General features: G+C 41.1%; 1 protein-coding gene across 1 annotated transcript in view; it reads right to left on the bottom strand.

Moving 5' to 3' along the window:
* PCSK2 (proprotein convertase subtilisin/kexin type 2) overlaps positions 1 to 19076 on the bottom strand; it is a 108284-nt gene that overhangs the window by 15072 nt on the left and 74136 nt on the right. Inside the window, exons 7-8 of the mRNA XM_054062802.1 lie at positions 14237 to 14325; positions 11741 to 11916 (exon numbers count right to left, since the gene is read on the bottom strand). Coding sequence (XP_053918777.1) covers positions 11741 to 11916; positions 14237 to 14325 — 265 coding nt within the window. The remainder of the gene's footprint in view (positions 1 to 11740; positions 11917 to 14236; positions 14326 to 19076) is intronic.

Genomic DNA, 19076 nt, shown 5'->3' with positions numbered 1-19076 from the left:
GCACATTTAATTGCAAAGACAAGCATTGTAAAGCTAAGCATAAAGGAGAAAACTGATCCAAACAAAACATACATCAACCTTAAGCTGAAAAAATCATGGACTTCTGCAGGTTACTAAATCTGGTTAACTGGTAGCCACAGCCAGTCCTGTAACCTTATGTACGCAGAGCACTTCTATTTATCTCCCGTTTTGCTTGACGCCCTGAAGGCTCCTGTGCCAAATGATAAGACATTTTATGGATTCATTAATATTTATGTGAAAGTCTAAGCGCTGTGAGGAAAGTGTTCTTTTAAAAGTGGTATAGGTCATCTCATATGCTGGGTTTGTGAGATCCAATTACGTTCAGGCAATGGCTAAAAAACTCTGTAAAACTGGCCTCTCTTTCTCTCAATCAATTTTCCTCCACCGGTATTGTTGACTCAGAGCTGTTTTCCTGACAAACTAGCTTCTACTACTAAGCAGAAAATAGAGTTATGAGACCGTATAAATAATCTACAGAAATACGGCCTACCAATTACACTCAGAAAGCGAGGAAGGGACAGGAGAGAATGAAGCTGAGGGGCAGCTGTAAAAGATGCTCATTAGATAAAGGAAAGGAATCTGTATCCTCTTTCCAACTTCCAGATAGGCAAGGAATGGGAAGGGATTAACTCAGCTCCTTCTTCTCATCCCATACCAAGAAAGAGGTAGGGGCTGCCGGGAAGAGAGATAGACTTGAGAACCTCAACACCTGAGAAAAGATCAGTGCTGCTGAACCCACAGCTTAGATCTCCCACTGATTACAGCATAGCCACGATTTCCCTCTGTGTTTAGTCTAATGGAATCCAGTGTTTACTTCCAACAGCACCAGAAGGGAGCAACACCTCAGATTAACATATTGCTTATACGCATTGTGCAGTAGATAAGAAAAAAAATCTCTTCTAGCCTCTTCATTGTCCACCATGGAAGTTAAAGAATATATAAACATAGCAACCTGTAATTGTATTTTAATAGGGAACTTTTTTCTGCCAAGAATTTAAATCAAATCTGAGCTCCCAGCAGTAGCTTCTATTTTTCATCATACCCCACTGAAGAGAGCAGCCTCATTATTTCCAGCACGTTAGTGAGTTGCATTATAATGCACTGAATTGCACAGCAGGTTTGCTGCCACTGGGGTACATAACAACACAGGACACAGATTTTTATAATAAAGATGATGACTATGAAAAAGCTTATTGAAATCAGCCTAAGAACTCCCACAAAGAAATTAGATCATTTGAGTTTTAAGGTAGGAGGATACTGTTGCAAGAATATATAAGCTAAGAATAAAATAATTCCAGCAAATTATTTAAAAAAAAAAAAAAGACCAGCATAATAAGAACACTCATGCTTTTTTCCTCTTTGACTTTTTCCATATCCCACCCTGTGCTCTGACTGCCTTCAGAGCCTGACTCTGGGCTCTCCACTCACTTCAGAGGCTACATACCAAGCTTGCCCCTGTGCCCACATACACCATCACACCACCTTGCCACCATCTGCCTTCTTTGGACAGCCTCGGTAGGAGCTCGAGCACACCTCCATCTGGCCCAAAAAAGGCAGGCTGCTGCCCAATGCAGAGAGCAGGTAGCTGCTGGTGCCATGGATAGGACATTCGGCATGTATGAACCCATTCTTAAATGGCCTTTTCCTCCCAGCCATTTTCAAGGGAGAGGAAACACTATTTTCACCTTATAAATTCACAGGGGTAGCTTGGTGCCTGTAAGTTAGCCTCTGCAGCATTCAGCAGTGGACCTAGCGCTGCTCAGCAAATTGTTCCACGCTGCTAAAACCAGATATTGCTGAGAAGCATTTTACCACATAGGCAGGATTTGCAGCAGAATGGTAGAAAATAGGTGTAACAGATTGCTGGGGGGGAGCACGGGGAATCCAAGGAGGAATAGAAATTTTGGCTCCAGTTCATGGGTGGAATCAGCCTGCTGAGTGCTGCTGGGGACAGGTTTTTTGCATGTAATTACTGTAACATGAGAATTGCTTCAGGATATCACTTCTGTAAGCATCTACATAAGCATGGCTTAGCATTAGAAATGGTAATTCACCTCTTAATACTTAAATTTCAATTGTCTTTCTCTTTTAGGCAGGACTGGAAGGAGGAGCAAACACTATGGGAATAAACTGAGAGCAGCCTAAGTGCATTTTTTTTGCAATGATGCTTAGGACTTGCTGCTTACATTTCCCACAGTCAGACCTGTAGTACTTGGATAGTTTTACAGGCAAACTGTTCGGTTGCTGCCCTCAGGCACTGTTTCATTTACCAGGCATAAATATACAGTTTCTGGGGAAGAGAATTCAGTTCTCTGGATCGTAGTAGCCTAAATCAGAAAGATCCGAGATGGGTCAACTAAGTGCCATATTTAAAGAGAAATGAAAGCTCTCATTTGCATTTCAACCGTATATGAACCTAAAATATTTCGACGGCGTCACTCATCCTTGGGCTGCTGAAAATTTAGGCCAAAAACAGGACTGGAGAAGGTGATAGTAATACAGACTACAAACACCAGAGGGAGCCTGAAGCAAGATTCAGGAAGAAAAGAGAAGACTCCAACATTTTAAATAGTATCTCTCCTCCAGAATCCCGTTGAAACCTGCTCATCTTTCCCAGAAATGATGCAGAGCACAGCACCCACACTTCTGAGCCATCACTCACAGATGAAAATGGATCTTGGTGCATTTAGTACTAGTCCAAGGGAGGCCCACCTCTCAGTTCAAGCTCAGCCACAATTCTCTTGTGCAAGGCTGTATGCTAAGAAAGTCACAGACAGCAACTGAGAACCTCTCTTTGCAGAAACAGCAGGTTTTCTATTTCCAGTGTCCTTTGTGGGATGTTGTGTTACCAGCAAAAAATATCCCTGAGAAATTTTATTACCACTTTTCTCATCTTCTAAAGAACACAGTTTGAGAAAAATTTCTTTACTGAGCTACTTTGCAAAAGTGAGTTGGCAGGGAACTGCAGCCCAGTTAACTTTATGTAATGTCAGGCACATCTTGAACCATTTATGTCCTTGTTATTGTGTTCATTCATCATGCTTGCTTGGCTACTGTCTAAGACAGTGTTTCTCAAAGTTTTGATTGCTGGATCATACTGTCAAAATAAAAATAAGTGGTATTTGACAAATAAATCTCCAGCTTCCCTTACCTTTCCCATCAAAGCTGGCAAGTACCCATGTGAATAACAAGCACGGCCTCTGCCTTGGCTCCTCTAGTTCACCCACTCCAGTCTGGCCATCAGGTTGCAAAAGATGGATGGAAATACTCTTTACAGCACACTCCTGATGCTCTTTTGGCTTAGGACTAATCCTTCAGTCATATATCAGGAGTAACAGTTTCCAACCAGTACAAGCTGAAAACAACGAACAGGCTCCTGCTCTGAAGAACCAAGTACCAGGGAACAACAGCATCAGCACACAAGCAGGCAGATGGTGTCAGGATAAGAAAAAAAGAAAAGGCAGCAGTTGACTTTGAGGAGGTATCTTTTTAGGCACAGTGAAAAAGTATTTCAGGATAAGGACAGCCAAATGGTTTGCTGATTGTTTATGGACTGTCCCATGCCCGAGGAAGAAAATGCTGATGGAGCACATTGGAAAAAAGATGAAAAATTACAGAACTGGAAATTGCTTTCTCTAGTGAATTCAAAGCACACATTATTTTATAAGCACTTTTCTTTTTACACGATGTATGATAGCTAATTTGTAATTCTTCCACCTAAGAAAACGGAACTGTTTCAGCACCTTCTGTATAATTTAATAGCAATTTATGTGCCTGCTATGGTAAGAGATACCCTATTTTTTCCTGGAAAAGTGAAAAATCTATAGTTATTTTCAAGTCTTTTCCATGAGTCCTACTGACTTATGAACAGGAGTCAGCTAGTTTCCATCTCCTATTAGTTTTGATTGTATTTTTCTCTGAAAAGAGTGTTTCTCTTCAAGACTGAATTATTTGAAACTCCTTCTGTGTGCTGTAATAAAAAAACACATTGTTCAGTAATGACTGCTAATTATTGCAGGAAGTGTGGTTTGCAGCCCAGGATATGCTGTGCCCAGAAGATACTGCTCTGCCTGGAGGTACTTTGTAATGCTGGCTCTGCAGGCAACATGAAATCACTATTATGGCCTGAGGCTGGGGCGCATCAAGGCAAGGATGGACTGTGGAAGAGGTGGGGGGACCATCTGCTTGCTGCCATGACTTGTCAAGGAGCATGTCTGGAGAGCCCAGACATCTAGGAGCTTACGCAGACCCTGTTCTGCCTTGGACTCCCCATCACTCCTGTGCATGAGCAGTCCATCTATGTGGTATGAGCCAGCTGGAGACAGCGAGTCCTTGGCATCACTGAACACTGCTCATCTTTTGCACTTGCCAGGGTTTTCTGGAGCCTGCCTGCCTGTTCCTGCATCCCTGACATGGTGCCAGCTGGACAGCCAATTGGCCCTTGCTCTCCTGCCTCCTCCAGCTACCTCTGCATCTGCCAGGCTGATCTGCTCAGAGCAATCTGGTAGCCTGTGACTTCCCAGATACTTTTGCTCCTCTCCTATAGATTTGTTGTGAAGTTCTAAAATCTAGAGCAAAATCCAGGCAGAAGCACATGCCTGAAAGCCAGCCACATAATCTCAATTTTACCACACCGACAGCAAAGTTTTAAGCAGGAAACATACTTGCATTTCCAAAGTTTATTGCTGCTTACATTGATGGGACAGCTACCTTGTTTGAGCTGAATGGCTTAGCACTTCTCTCATATCCAGCCCCTTCCAAAAGCCTGAAGCTGCTGGACGGTGCTCCTGGAAAAATCCAGGTTGTCTGGCCTGCCCAGCACACCCATAAGTTGTGGAGTTCAGCACAGAAGAAACAGTTGCTGAGTTAACCTACTCAAATTCACTGCTGCAGAATGTGGTGTCCCTTCACTGTTTGTCTGTCTAACCTTCATGCATTCAATGAGGAAAATGGAAAGGCTGTTTTGTCTTGAGCAACAATTCAGCTAAACATTTCGCTGCTATGCAGAGGATGACGGTCACTTGGAACCATGTTTCTCCTGGTTTTGCCCCTTTCATATTTTGTTGCTTTCGATAACTGGCTGTCTGGCTCCTCCTAGCAGATTTCTGAAACTATTTGGGTCAAGTAATAATCACTCATGTACCAGAGACTGCTGCATATGAGATTCTCAAAGAACTAAGCCCTATAATTGTTAAACTCTAACAAAAGGCTTTATGTGACTTAGTCTAGACTTGGTCACAGAAGAGTACTGAACTCCCATCCACCCACTCACAATTAATTGCGTAACTGTTAATGCCTCCTTTAGCTAAAAATAGCACTCAAGCCATTTTCTCAGTCTAAATTACTGTTGAAATTGGATGGACTTCTGTTAGCCAAGAGAAATGAATGGAAAATTACACTTTTGGTGAAAAGAGGCAGCATTAGGTTTCAATTAGGGTTCTGTCCAGCGGGAAAATGAGGAGGGAACTTTGAAAATGCTGAGACAAAACCTTTTAATTATCCATTTTCTTTTAGGTCCTGGTCTGTGTATCGCAAGGGATAATGCATTACTCTAGTCCAACAACTCTCCGGGCATACTTCTGGTATTGATAATATTTGAAAAAAATCAATCCCATCTTCATTTCAGTGTTTCTTAACTAGATCATCACCGACAAAAAGATTCTAAACACTCAATTTGCATTACATCAATGATAATGCTGGCTTCTCTGCCCAGAGCTCCCAAGCCAATGTGATCAACTCCAGCCTCATAACTTCAGCTGTGCAATGGTTCCCAGCTTGTAGGACCAGCCTTGCTAGGAAGCAAAACCACACGGCTGCAGAGTTGCAGCACAGAGATTAGGCAAAAATACCCCTGGGGCAGAGTGAGACAGCACAATCTACATTTTGAGGCTACAATACTGTCCTACCTCCTTAGAAAACAGTAACTTACATGTGAATAAAGAAAACATTTACATTTAGAGCTTACAAATATTACCATGTTGTCCCAAACTATCGATACAGCAGCTTTCTGCTCTTTATGAAATAGCCACTTGAATCTTTGTGAAGGGCAACATTTAACCCTGTCACAGGCCCTTCCAAAACACAAATGTAAAACAGCCAACATCCTCAATTGACCAAGGCATCCCCGAGGAGGCCAGAATTCACCAGAAATCAGTGGCACTGGAGATTTTCCCTGTCCTGTCCTTAGAGGCACATCTTCATTCCCTGAGCTGTGTTAGGAAAGCAGATGACCACAGACTGATCTTCAGACCTGGGTCACGTACTCAGTTAAAGGCTGTGTATCACATCACCAGGTCAGAAAAGCTGGTGATGCTGTTTTACAAAAGCCTAAAAAATATCCTGTCAGGTGAATGCGATCACTTCAGAATTCCAAGCAGATATAACATACTCACATGGGGTTTTGATAAGGTTTGATTTTACCTTACATAAATAAGACAAGGCATGGAATTATAATGCATATTCCAAACACAACAATAATATGATAACAAAGGACTCCCAAGTTATAAAGGAGCTTGTAATGCTTCCTCAGAAATGGAGTAATCAGATGGTTGCCATATCATAAACTCATTTCCCTATCTTCACTTGGCTGTTGAGCAAATAAAATGATGCTAGAGGTATCTAACTGCATATATTTTATTAACATGCTATCTTCAGCATATTTCAAAGAACAATGACACAAGGCCATTGGCCTTGGAGAGAGGAAAATGAGAAATATTTCCTTTCATTTTTAACAGGGTCCTTTGTTCTTTCATTGGTGAGGCCAATTACAGAGCCATGATGAGACTATAAATTCTTAATACTGTTCCCCTGGCAATTTGTATTTATGCATTTTCTTACGTAGAATCGTATTATGGAAGCAATAACATTTTCACCAGCACAAGCACAAATGGATTATGTCTTATATATTCTGGCTGAGCTGGTGAGTTCTCAAGAAATTAATGCAGGCCATGAGCAGCTCCTCACAACCTACTAATATAAAAGCCTACATCATAAGAATGCAATAGATATAGACCAGCTTAGCTTGATTACTTCTTTTTACTGCTTTAAATTCCACTAGCTGAAACTTGAAAGAACTGGAATCATGAAATGTAAATAAGAAACTTTACTGGATATTGCATTAAAGACAGGATGTACCATAAAACATGGATGCAATTAGTTCTTGAGCTAGTTACCTTTTCTGCTTAAGATGACTGCTGATAGAATTCTGGATGTAAGGTATGAGAGAACAAAAAGTCTATATTTAAGAGAGCTGCCCTGTCACAGGAATCTCATTTACTCTCCGTACCTCCCCCTCCAAGCTGTCTAGCCCTCAAAGTGGATAAGCCCAGGTCAGACAAGGGATACGTAAATCACACAGCATTGTTTTGTCCAGCCATACTACATATAAAATGCTATTACTGTCCCACTTGCCCTCTTCTCTCAAATGAAAGTATCTCTCAATTAGATGAAATAGACAGCTGTGCTCAACACTGCTATCACCCTGGTTTTCGTCCTGCTCTGAATTTTATTTTGTATTTCTATACCTGCAGTAAAATCCCTCCATAGTTCATCAAAGAAATATATCCACAAATATGTGATACAGTGATCAGGAGCAATGAAACTGGGCCTATGAGCAGCCTGGTGTTGATATAGGGCTAAGCGATAGGACAGCTCAGAACAATGTTAGGTTGTTGATTTACTGAGACTGCAAAGAAATGTATATTTTCCTCCCTATACTCCTTAACCTGTTGCTGATCATTGATGTGGCTCAGAGTCTAGAGGTCAGATAATAAAATCTCATTAAGGATATAAATTTTCTGCTCCTGGCAAGTGTGTTTAAAGAAAGAGAGAGTAAGCATGACAGAGTGCATTGTCTGGATCTCTCTTTCACTAATCAGAACAGCATTTCTCTCTCAGCCTATTACAGACTGCTGTAATGGGTATTCGACTTGGGCGCAGTCTAGCACAGTTCCCTGTTACAGCTGGCAGCCAGCATCGGGGCCTCACAGCCAAGGGTGTGTGCAAAATCTCCTCATTAGGTATTGGATACACACAAGTTTCAAGCTAATCTTTGAAGACTAGAAGTTGTATTAAGTCTTTTCCCAAATATGTGTTTTCTAGCAGCTGGAGTTTGCATTAAGTGAGATAGTTTGTCTGTGCCGAACCAGTTCTGGTAATTGCTAGAATGCTTGTGGATGTTTGTATGTATGAAACTTTCAATCCCTATTCTCAGGCGCTTGCTATTTCAGCTGCAAGCTCATTTATCTTTGCAATGGAACTACCATCACTCAGTAACCAGTCACGCTGCTGACTACTGCCCCTGAACAAAAGTCATGAGATAACACAGTGAAGAGCAGCCTGCACCGAAATGAATGAGATTGGGGCTTAATAACAAAAAGCAGCTTGAATCCCCTTCCCAATACCTTCTCATTACATGTATCACACTGACATCAACTTCATGCACAACCCATGCCCTTTGCATTTAGCCTTAGAAAAGCAGTTAGTAAAAGAGCCCATTAAGAAGTTGCCAGTGTGATGGATAGATCCTGCTGTCCCAAGTTATGCTATTTTTGTGCTGCTTTTATTTGTACTATTTAACTTACAATTGAAGAGAACCAAAGTGAAAGTATGATTAAGATAGAACGTAAGAATCAGCTTAACAAATGCCAGCAGTGGGAAATGGAAAAGGAAACGTAAGAAGATGGAGGCTTAGCCCACTTAGTTATGGCTGCACGGCTTCAAGCCATAAACACACACATACAAACAAGAAGTCTCACAGTTTCTGCAGTTAGCATCATCTTATTGTTATCAAGTGACTGATTACCCCTAGCATCCCAGGAAGGAGGCCTTCAAAAGGACACAAGAGTGGAATGGAGTCTGGGGGAAGGATGAAACTTGTCAGCGAGTTTCTCCTTGGGCTGGGTTCCCAAGCATGGTAGCAACAAGGTAAATCTTATCTGTGTTTATCAACTCAGTGAAATGCAGATTCCCAGTACAAATTTCTCATCGCTCCCACTTACTTATTTTTAGTTTGTTGCATTAGAAGCAAGGATATTAATTTTGCTCTGTGCAAAAGATCTTACATTTCCTTCTAGGACATTTAGAAGTACTACTTTTAGTTTAATAACACATTTTTATTCTCAGCATGTTGCTTCCTCCCTGCCAGTATTTTATCTTCATCACTAATTCATGAACCATCACTCTAGTGAGAATCAGCCTTAGACTGAGAAAAAGAATTCATACATTTACTTGCCTTCCAGTTTATAAAAGATACTTTTCTCTTTAATAAGAGGGCTTTTTATTGTGAAAAATAATCACGAATTAGGCTTACATTTGTACAGTCAATAGAGAATTTGATGCATACATTATAGATCTAAACTAGGTAAAACAGTATTACATCAAAGGCTGTTTAGTCTTCCTCCTTTACATGCAGGAGAGACTGTAGTGGGTTTTTCAAAGCCCCATGGAGAGTACCCAGCATCCACCGACATCTTGAAGGGTCTTTAGAAAACAGGGCTCTCCACAAAAGGAAATCTTAACAAACTATACCCCAAAACGCCTTCTAAGACAGGAAATACAATGAGCAAAATAAGGGTAAGCAAAACTACAATCACAATGCAAAGGGAATTATTTGGGGCAGAGTGGTCTCTTCTTTCCTGCAAGTATTGGCAGGACATTGCTGGGTGATAGGCACTATGAAATTGAGTGCAATTGTCCCTGGACAGTAATAACTTTCTTAGGCAGAATCCAGCAGTATTCCTTCTGCTCTCTAATTCTGCAACAGTTGTTTGACAGAGCTGGTTTCCTAATGCAGAGTCTCCTGTTCATTTCATGCTTTCTGATAAGGTATGAGAGCAATCCTTCCCAGAGCACAGCTCACTGTTGCCATTCTCTCCTTCACAAGCATTGAATTTGAGAGGTTTCAGGACCCCTGCTGACCTTAATATTGCAAATTATTTCTTAAAGATAATTACAAACACTTTTGAGGGGAAGGAATTAAAAAAGCAGTATGTCCAACACTCGTATGTATGAGGCTATGACAAGAAAATAAAACAGAAAAATCCCTTATCCCATACTTAATATTCAAAGAGAACGCTAACTCCAGCATAAATCCACAAACTAAAGCATATGGCAATATAATAGTAAGTTAATTGAAAGATCATTAAAAAACAAACTGCAAAACCGCAGGACTACAAATTAAGACCTACTTCACTTGAGGGGGTGAGAAAACCCTAAAAAAAATTTAGTTTAGTCTACATTCCCCTGCCAAGGTTATCAAGGCCTTTTCCATTACTTTTAAATGAGTTTCACATGGGAGGAAGAATAACACAGAAATTATACGGGAATTGATCTATAGTCAGATTTTATCTCTGCTCCAACCAGCATTAGCAGAAGGAAGATCCAAGTATCCACTAACTACAAGACATCATGGTGTTGCTAAAAATATATCAAACCATGTCACATACCTAAAATGAATTCTACCCGAGAAAGGAGTATTTCAGGGGATCTTTATGTAAACTCTAGATAAATGCAAGTCATTGGAAGAAACAGAGGTTGTATAAGATGGCTTCATAGCAACTTTGACCTTGTTAAAATGTTTGTAAAGTTTATACTATAACACAAAACTGAACACACTCAGGAGAAATTTGTGACAAGTCTTCCTGCGTTATTGCAGTACATTGCTAATTTTATGGGCGAGAGCATGAAGATGACTATAATTCATCTGTTATAGGCAAAACATTCGAGGCTTAAGATTTTAGAAAGCTTTAGATGCTTCACTACCCCAGCAGTAGATTTAATTATCATGTCACAAAACACAGTAAACTGAATGTGCTGCTCATACCGAGGTGGTGATGAAAAGTGGGAGAAACTGGCACGAGTAAGAGGAAGAAATAATTTGGATGGAAAAATGAATAATTGCAGGGCTCCCACACAAAACCACCCCAGATGTGCTGAGGAATTTCAGATCTTTTCATTATGGAAGCTCATCTACAATCAAGCAAGGGAAGGAGGCTCATTGCCTACAGCACCAGGAGCAGTTGTGGTTGTCCTAGCTGCATGACACCAAAGAGGTGAAGACAGCACCGTGTCAGGTTTGTTTGGTTTTGGACTGTTTTGTTTCTTTTTGAGTTATGGCACACATTTTGTCAACCTTCTAATAGAGTACAGGTTTAACAGATTCCAGGATGGCAGTGAGTGTCTTTGACAAAGACCACAGACTGTTCCTAGAAGGAGGTGGCAAGGCAGGAATAAACAAGAAGGCTCTTGTTACTTAGGGAATAATACAGACATCTGAACAGTTGAGGTTCAATCACAGCTATAAAGATGACCATATATGAGTGACCTGAAAAACACTACAAATTCCAAATTAAACTGGTAGCACACCAAAACAGACAATGTAATGTCAGTAGTACAGCTGGCATATTTCAAACTGCGGAATATTAACAGGATCAGGCTCTTCAATTTTGACTACAATGGCATATGAAAAGAATATGTAAGCTGGCTAGAAATAAACACAATTCCGTGGAAGAAAGTGCAGTATCTCAAGAATCTACAATAAAATATTGCAGAGATAACATCAACGACCTTGGAATACACTGAAAGCTGGGATAGTTTACATAATTGCATTGTGTTCTGCAATATCTACAGGAGGACCATGTGCTCCCAAGCCATTAGTTTCAGCGCAAGTGTGTACGTATCATACTCCCCCAGTACTCAGACTATTTAAAAAGACTATTACCTTGTTCACACCATCTGCCATGGCTTGCAGTGTTAGCTCTCTAGGTCCATCCACAGTCTTTCCATTATCCGTTGGCCCCCAGCTGGCACTATATATATCTATGACTTGAGGCATATGACTGATAGAGGAAGCCTCAATAATGTCTGTCATAAATGGCTGGTCAAGCATTCGAATACCTGTAGATTTAATCAACATAAACATGAATTATGCATTACCCAGAACAAGATGAAATCTCAGCACTTGGAGAAGTCCCTCAGTTACAGGTGTTTTAATTCACTGGCAGTTTTACCCACTCAGTAGTTCTGCACTCACCATTCACATTTCACCAGGGTATGCTTACCCAGAAGGGTGCCAGCACTTAAACACTGAGCCACAGCAATGCAGCGTGGTCCAGAAAGAGAAAGCAGTTTATTGTTAGTTTCCTAATGAGATAGTATTTTTCATCTACTATATAAAACCAGTTTTAAAACAGTAATATTTGCCAATCTCATCTTTTCGTGGCATTTAAATAATATTAAGTGTATTTCAAATAGTATTTTGTAACAAGTAAGGAAAAGGATTAAGGCCCTTCCCCTTTCTGTAATTTATATTCAGTGATGCATTGACTCCTCATTAGTTTTGCAAGTAATTTTACTGTTTATTTTGGTTCTTCTCCAGAATTTAATCAGAGAGGGGAAACACACTACAGAACAATTTCCTGTAAAAAAAAATCGTTGTGTCAACATGCAGATGTAATAGCAAAATATGGCCGGCACTTGGAGAAAAAAGCAAACTAAAACCTGCTTCCTTGAATTCATACTGCAGTAGAAAGTGAGCTGGAGTTTAAACAATACAATCCTAGGATATGGCAACTTCATACAACCTCAAAGCATTGGCTCTAAGCAAGCCAGAGAGTATGACAAAGACAGCAGCACAAGACCTCACATAGGACAGTTTCACTGACAGGCAGCTTCTCCATGGCCTGTAGATGAGACCCAAATAGCACATTCCAACTCTCATTTGTCGCCTTGAAGTCCAGATTTTCCCAACAGTTTTAGGACACAGGTGGGACAGAAATCAATGCTACAGAGCACAAACAATGTGAATGGCAGTGAAGACCCTGATTTAGAAGCCAGTGCTTTTACTATATTTAATATAAAATCTATGTGCCAAATGTGAGACTGGAAGGAGTGGTATAAACCTCAAATGGAAACAAGACCAGAGCTGGATATTCCTGATCTGCTAATTCAAGCTGGAAGTTATGAAGTCAGACTCAATGAGTGAGAAATCCCTTCACCTGCTTGTAAAATGCAGATCTGCACTGAAATCACAGAATTAATTATTGTTCTGGGGTGGTGGAGGAAACAACAAGAGAAGCCAAGCCATCAGTCTTGAATTTAGGGGAAAAAAGAGGTACAAGAAGCAAAATGCACGATGGCCCAGGGGCTTGTCTACTAAATTCCAGTTTCACTTGCACAAATGGACCCTGAATGGTGTGTCAGCAGTGGACTCTCAGCTCTGATGACCCTCCATATCCCACTGACCACATGGTGGTGCTACAGGTACACGTTGTCCTCGGCAGGAAAAGGTGGCACATCCAAAAATCTGTGGGGATTTTGCTACAAAACCGGCAAGCATGTAAGATTATTTGTAGGCTGTTGATCATCAGCAAAAGGGCTTTGTGATTTTTGAGAAAATAGCTTGAAGTTGTAGAGTTACAATACAGATGAGCTCCATCCAAGACAGGTGTATCCATACTGGACTTTTAGTGTGGACTGGAGAAAGGAATTAAATACATCATTATCTATCTCTGCTTGCTGTGTTTTGGTTCTCATCACAGAACAGCCTTGCAGTGGGAAAACTGGATTTCGTTAGATTAAACTAGACCAACATATGCTGTCCAAGAGCGTAACTCACTCCAGTCCCTGTATTGATCTATCAGTATAGACAAAGAGCAAGTTAGAAATAAATCATCCAATATACCTAAAGTGTCAATGCTGGGTGCTACGCACCCCCACTTCATTCTGTGCATCTGCTCCTACCACTCTGAATCGCTCGTTAAAATAGAGGAAGCAAATGACTGCAGAGATTTACAGCACTGCAGGCCTGCCCTGTGAAAGCCTAAAGAATAACAGCAGCATGGGATCTGCCTTGGCAAGCGCAGTTTCTAAGTGCAGCAGGAATTTATATTTTACTTCTTGCAAAACGAGATTTGTCACAAATGATTCTGCAACAACACAGGGAAGAAGCATTGAAAATAAACACACCAACAGAAGGTGGCATAAGAAGCAGTATAGCTGTTCCTTTGCAAAGTTATTAAAGACTTTATATAAGGTGCTCAGCTGAAAAGGTAAAACCATGGAGAAATTCCTCTCCTCGGCTACTGTGAAAAGTAATAAACACATGGCCCAGCGCCAACCCGCAGTCCTGTCCTGGGCAACGCTCCCTGTGTCAGCAGAAGTTCTGTCTGAGGCGCAGTGGCATAAGGACCATTTGCACCTTGAATAGCTCCTGTACCTGCCACCTTGGAGTTGTATGCAACTCCCACGCCGCAGATGTTGTTGTTGGCAGCAGCAGACACCTCTCCAGCACACCTTGTCCCATGGCTGCAAAAGGGAAGAGAGAGACATGACATGAACCCCAGCTAATGCAGGTGCTGAATTGAGCTAGATCACTGCAGTGTTTTCTTTGCTTCACAGTCACCTCCCAGAGCTTCAGAGGACAACCGTTCCACAGCAAACTTTTGAGTGCTGTACTTGAGTACTCGGATGAGCTCATTCCTTCCTGAAGTGGAAGATAATCAACTTGCCCTCTGCAGTATGAGCGATGCTTACTCTAAGGTTAACATGCATACTTATGCTTCATTTAGTTGTAAAGTTATTTAGACCTTTTCTATTTAATTCTGCCAAACAGGTTCTATCAACTATTTGTCAGTAGAAAAAGGGCCTTGAAAAAACACTTTAATAATTAGATCAATATTTATTCCTTTATTTTTGTGACTTGACAGTGTGACATCCATTATTCTGAACCCCAAAGAATAAAGTCTAATTACCTTTTTGATGTTCAAACACATACAAGGAGTGTACTCCCGCCTACAAAAGACATGCTATGGAAAGAGGTTTGTGCAATATCAAGCCGGAGTGGCAGAAGAGAGCAACAAGTGTCACTGCACCCCTCAGCAGCAGAGCTGTGGCATGGCTAGCCAGGCCCAAAGCTGGCCAGACCGAAGGTATATGCACCCGTCTCCTCCAGTGCTAAGTTCCCAGGAGAGTGGACAAGGTGCTCTGCCAGCTGTCCGCTCATGGAGCTACTGCTTTCTGCTCAAGTAGGATATGTCTCTACTCTGACGCTGAAGTTCAGGTTCAGGCTGACACATGGCATTTCAAGTACACTTGGCGTCTCTGAAGTGCTTTACAGCTCTTAACAGAGAACCTTTAACTGGCAGTGGTTCTGAGGCAGTCCCACAGGAAGACAGATTGCATTTTACTTTCTCCTAATTCATCACAGAAATTAAACCACAGAGAAGATAAAATATGTACAATACAATCGGGTTTTTTAAAAGCAGCACAGTAGCAGAGAAACTGGTGATACCTGTGCTGCTGTCAGGATTTTTTTTAAGATGTTGAATCAATATGAATCCATCCTCTGCTCACATCAATCCACTCTGTGCATTAAAACTGGTATTGCGCCTATAGCATGCTATGGATTCATACAATTAAGACTGCTGTATTATAAAGTCTCTATGGAGTACCAGATGAACTATCTCAGGAGGCAGCAGAATTGTTTTGTTTTAATCATCTGTTTTCCATCTCTCTCCCTTTAAGCAACTCTGGCAAAGGTGAGTGTAACATTCATAAAGGGGTGAGAAGCATCGCAGTCTTCTTCCTGTTGAATTTGGAAGACTAAATTTTTAAATGCAGGTCCATGAAGAAAAATGAGCCTCAAATGTACACAGCATCTTGATCATGAAAAGACAAAGACCTCATGCAAGTTCCTTTTACAAAGGGGGCACAGAGGAGAGCGATACAGATTTCTTATTCAGCTGCTGGAGAAATTTCTTTCCACAATCAAGTAGGTTTTCCCTCATGCTCTAGTTCCAATAACTGTGAAAAAAAATATACTGTTGCTAGGCATTCATTATCTAGTCACCTGCAGGCTAGCTACAAGTCACAGAGCAGAATAAATAGCTTTGTTAAAAAATCATCCTGACTAATGCTGGGGTGCAAAAAATCAGTGACAGTGCCAGATGAACTCTTTCCCTCACAGAGGGAAAAACTGTTACAGGACCTTCCCTGTGAAAAGATTTTACCAGAAGGTCCTCTCCCTCCCCTTGCCCCCCCAAGCACACCGGCCCACATGATGCACACTGCGAGCAGACCTGTTAAAGCAACTCTGGCTGCTGCTGACAGAAGGAAAAAAATTGACATGGTAGTTAGTGGAAATGCATTTGATTGAATTATTTATGGCAAATAGCAGACTTTTCCAATTTAGCCCTATTTGCTGTTCATGTATCATTGATAAATCCACTGCGGTTTCTCTGCAGTGACCCATATCATAAGCACAAATCACAGCTTTTATCTCCAAAGTTCACCCTTCACTATTATTTCAATGTTTAAAACAAGGGGATAGAAAATAATTAAGAATATTTTCATCTATGTATGAATTATTTCAATGGCAAACCATACAAGAACAAGTTTTCCATAAATATTATACAAATGCAAAAATTTTACGTGAACATTCCTGAAAATCTAAGCTGGGATAGGGTGATTCAATTGAAAGTTAGTTTTGCCCTCAGCTGCTTTAAATAGCATATCTGTAAAATTATAAAATTATTCCTATAAATTTTACTCTGCTTTGTCTTTGAAAACTACTTCTACTTCTAAAACCCACTGCTAACATTATTGTGCATGCTCTTCTATCAACGCATTTTTTTTAGAGTCAGAGGTGGTAAAGATTTTCATTGGGCCTCCTTTTCATCTGCATCTACAGACAGCAAAGGACAGGGTTCATCCTGCCTAACTTCAGCCGTCTGCTGGAGGAGGGCTATGCAGAGCTGCAGATCGCTGCGGCAATCTGCCCGTCTTGACCACTTTAGTTCCTTGCATTGGGGCAGCAGTTAAATATGCACAGCTCAGAGGGCCACTTTTGTGAAGCAAATGCCATCCCCTTTTCACTCACATGATATTGTCTGCTTCTGAGCATTTGAGTGTTTGCATAAAGGAAAGTGTTCCCCCACTCAGGGCAACATCTCACTCTGCGTCCAAACATGTCAAGAACCAGCAGCAGAGCTCCTCTTTGACACTTGTGTCATAACACTACAGGTAGAAAGGAGCTGTTAAAACTGTTCATACAAATTCTTAATTATCATGTTGTTTCCACCGTATTGATTGAAAAATGAGGAGGGGAGCAGGTGTTTTTTCCCTGTTAATGAGCGCTGTTTAGAAGCCAGCAGTTCTTTCATTGACTCAATGGTATTTTTATTTGTGCTCATAATAAGTAAAGGACATTTTTGCCTCTGAAGAAGGTTTCTAACTTCTACCTCTGAAGGTTTCCAAGGTAGTGAATAATTTTGACCCAGCTAACTCTTATCTAGTTGGGAGAATATACAGAATACAAAAAGTTACAGGAGTGGAAATGATTATTGGTTACTTACATCATGGCAGAAATTCGTAATCTCAGTGCTCTGAAATGAGGCACCCTGAGTCGTGCCTTCTGCATGCTCACAGCAAGAAATCACAGGGCTGTACAGAAAGACCAAGCTATCTTTGGTTCTCATGGCACAACAGGGTACATGCCAAAGTATGGAATGCGGTTCAGGAGGAGTGAGTGTTAAAAATCACAGGCAGTTCCCAGTGTGGATCTTAAAACCCACAGAGTGCTGTGGAGCTGCCTCTGCTTTTGGGAACAGGGTTTGGTTCAGGTTCTTTCACTGCTCCCATTGACCCTCAAGCTCAAACACAGCCCTACTCCATGTCGTGCCCAGTGTCCACGCTTTGTCCCAGCTTTTATCCCAGCTTTGTCCCCAAGCTGTGGGTCTGAACATAGTCAAGTAATCAGTACAGTAAACCTGGGGATAAATCCCTTAGCTGTCCAATCATCTATGTGCCTCTCCCTGTAACAGCAGCCAAACTGCTTGACTGTAATTCCTTGTCCATGGCACCAAAACACACCCTGCTTGGTTTCATATGCCAGTAGCTGTTAGATGGAAAGGTCAAAGTGCTTCCAGTAGCCTTAAAAAGCCAAAGTGGAAGGCGAATCTGTGCTTCCAAGCAGAGCAGCTGCGATTAATGAAATACTCGACACAGAAAACATCTCACTTTTTTCTTTAAGTCTAACGACACTTTGCACAGGCAGCTGGCAGCTCACAAAAGCCCCTCAGTTCATCTCTTTAAAAAACAGTTCTCTGCTTCTTGTTCCACAAATCACTTGAATTGCTCACATAGAAATGTACTCTTTAGGGAAAAAGAGATATTTCACTGTCCTATTTCGAATCTGATCCTTCTGCATGCATAAAATTCAATGGGAGATACATTGCTGACTGCAAACTGAGCAAAATGGAGCCTTTATTGCAGGTTTCTCTGAATAGCTTTTCTGTGTAACTGCTCTCTACTCAGATGCACCTTTGCAGCTATCATAGAGATAGACAGACTGTCATAGGCAGACTGTTGGAACCTACCAGTAACGATAATTAATGAGTTAGAAGTTATGACAGTAACTTATATATGAGTACATCAGCTTGATTAACAGTATGGCCAAGAAATGTGCAGAGAAAAACATAGTCACAACTCCTCTTGACCAACTGAATATGGTGTATTGGTTTGCGTCTTAGCCTGGAAAAAGTCAGAGGCACCTGGGGCCAGAGATCTTGCCACATCCAGGATGCTTAAAGCCCTTTTTAATAGATTTTAGGAGGCAATTCTGACTCCAGGGACACCTTGCAGAACACGCCACAACTGCAAATTGTGCAAAGTTATAAAATACTTGATAGCAGCACAACCACTGTTAATGGGGCTTGGTAGAACACAATTTTATGAAGTTCCATACTGAAAATGACAGAAACTACCATTACCCACTAAAATTAAATTTAATTTTCCACCATTCTGCTCCAGAGCTAAGTGATATCTTTCTCCTGTAAAGATTCTTTGCATAAATAAAGTGAGAAAGGCAGCAGACCTTCACAAATTAGAGCCCTAGTCTTTCTCCAACTTTCTATTCACTAATTGGATTCATGCTAGTTTAAAAGTGTCAGATGTCCCTTCCTGAAATGAAGGGGAAATCTCATTGGCATTTTGCTTTGGCTGAAAATGGCAGGACTACAAAGGAGGACATCACAGCTCCTAAATCTCTTTGATCCTTT

The sequence above is a fragment of the Cuculus canorus genome, chromosome 3, assembly GCF_017976375.1.
Source record: "Cuculus canorus isolate bCucCan1 chromosome 3, bCucCan1.pri, whole genome shotgun sequence".
NCBI classification, from domain to species: domain Eukaryota; kingdom Metazoa; phylum Chordata; class Aves; order Cuculiformes; family Cuculidae; genus Cuculus; species Cuculus canorus.
Note: the sequence above shows the minus strand (reverse complement) of the source record. Positions and strands in the feature narration are given on the sequence as shown.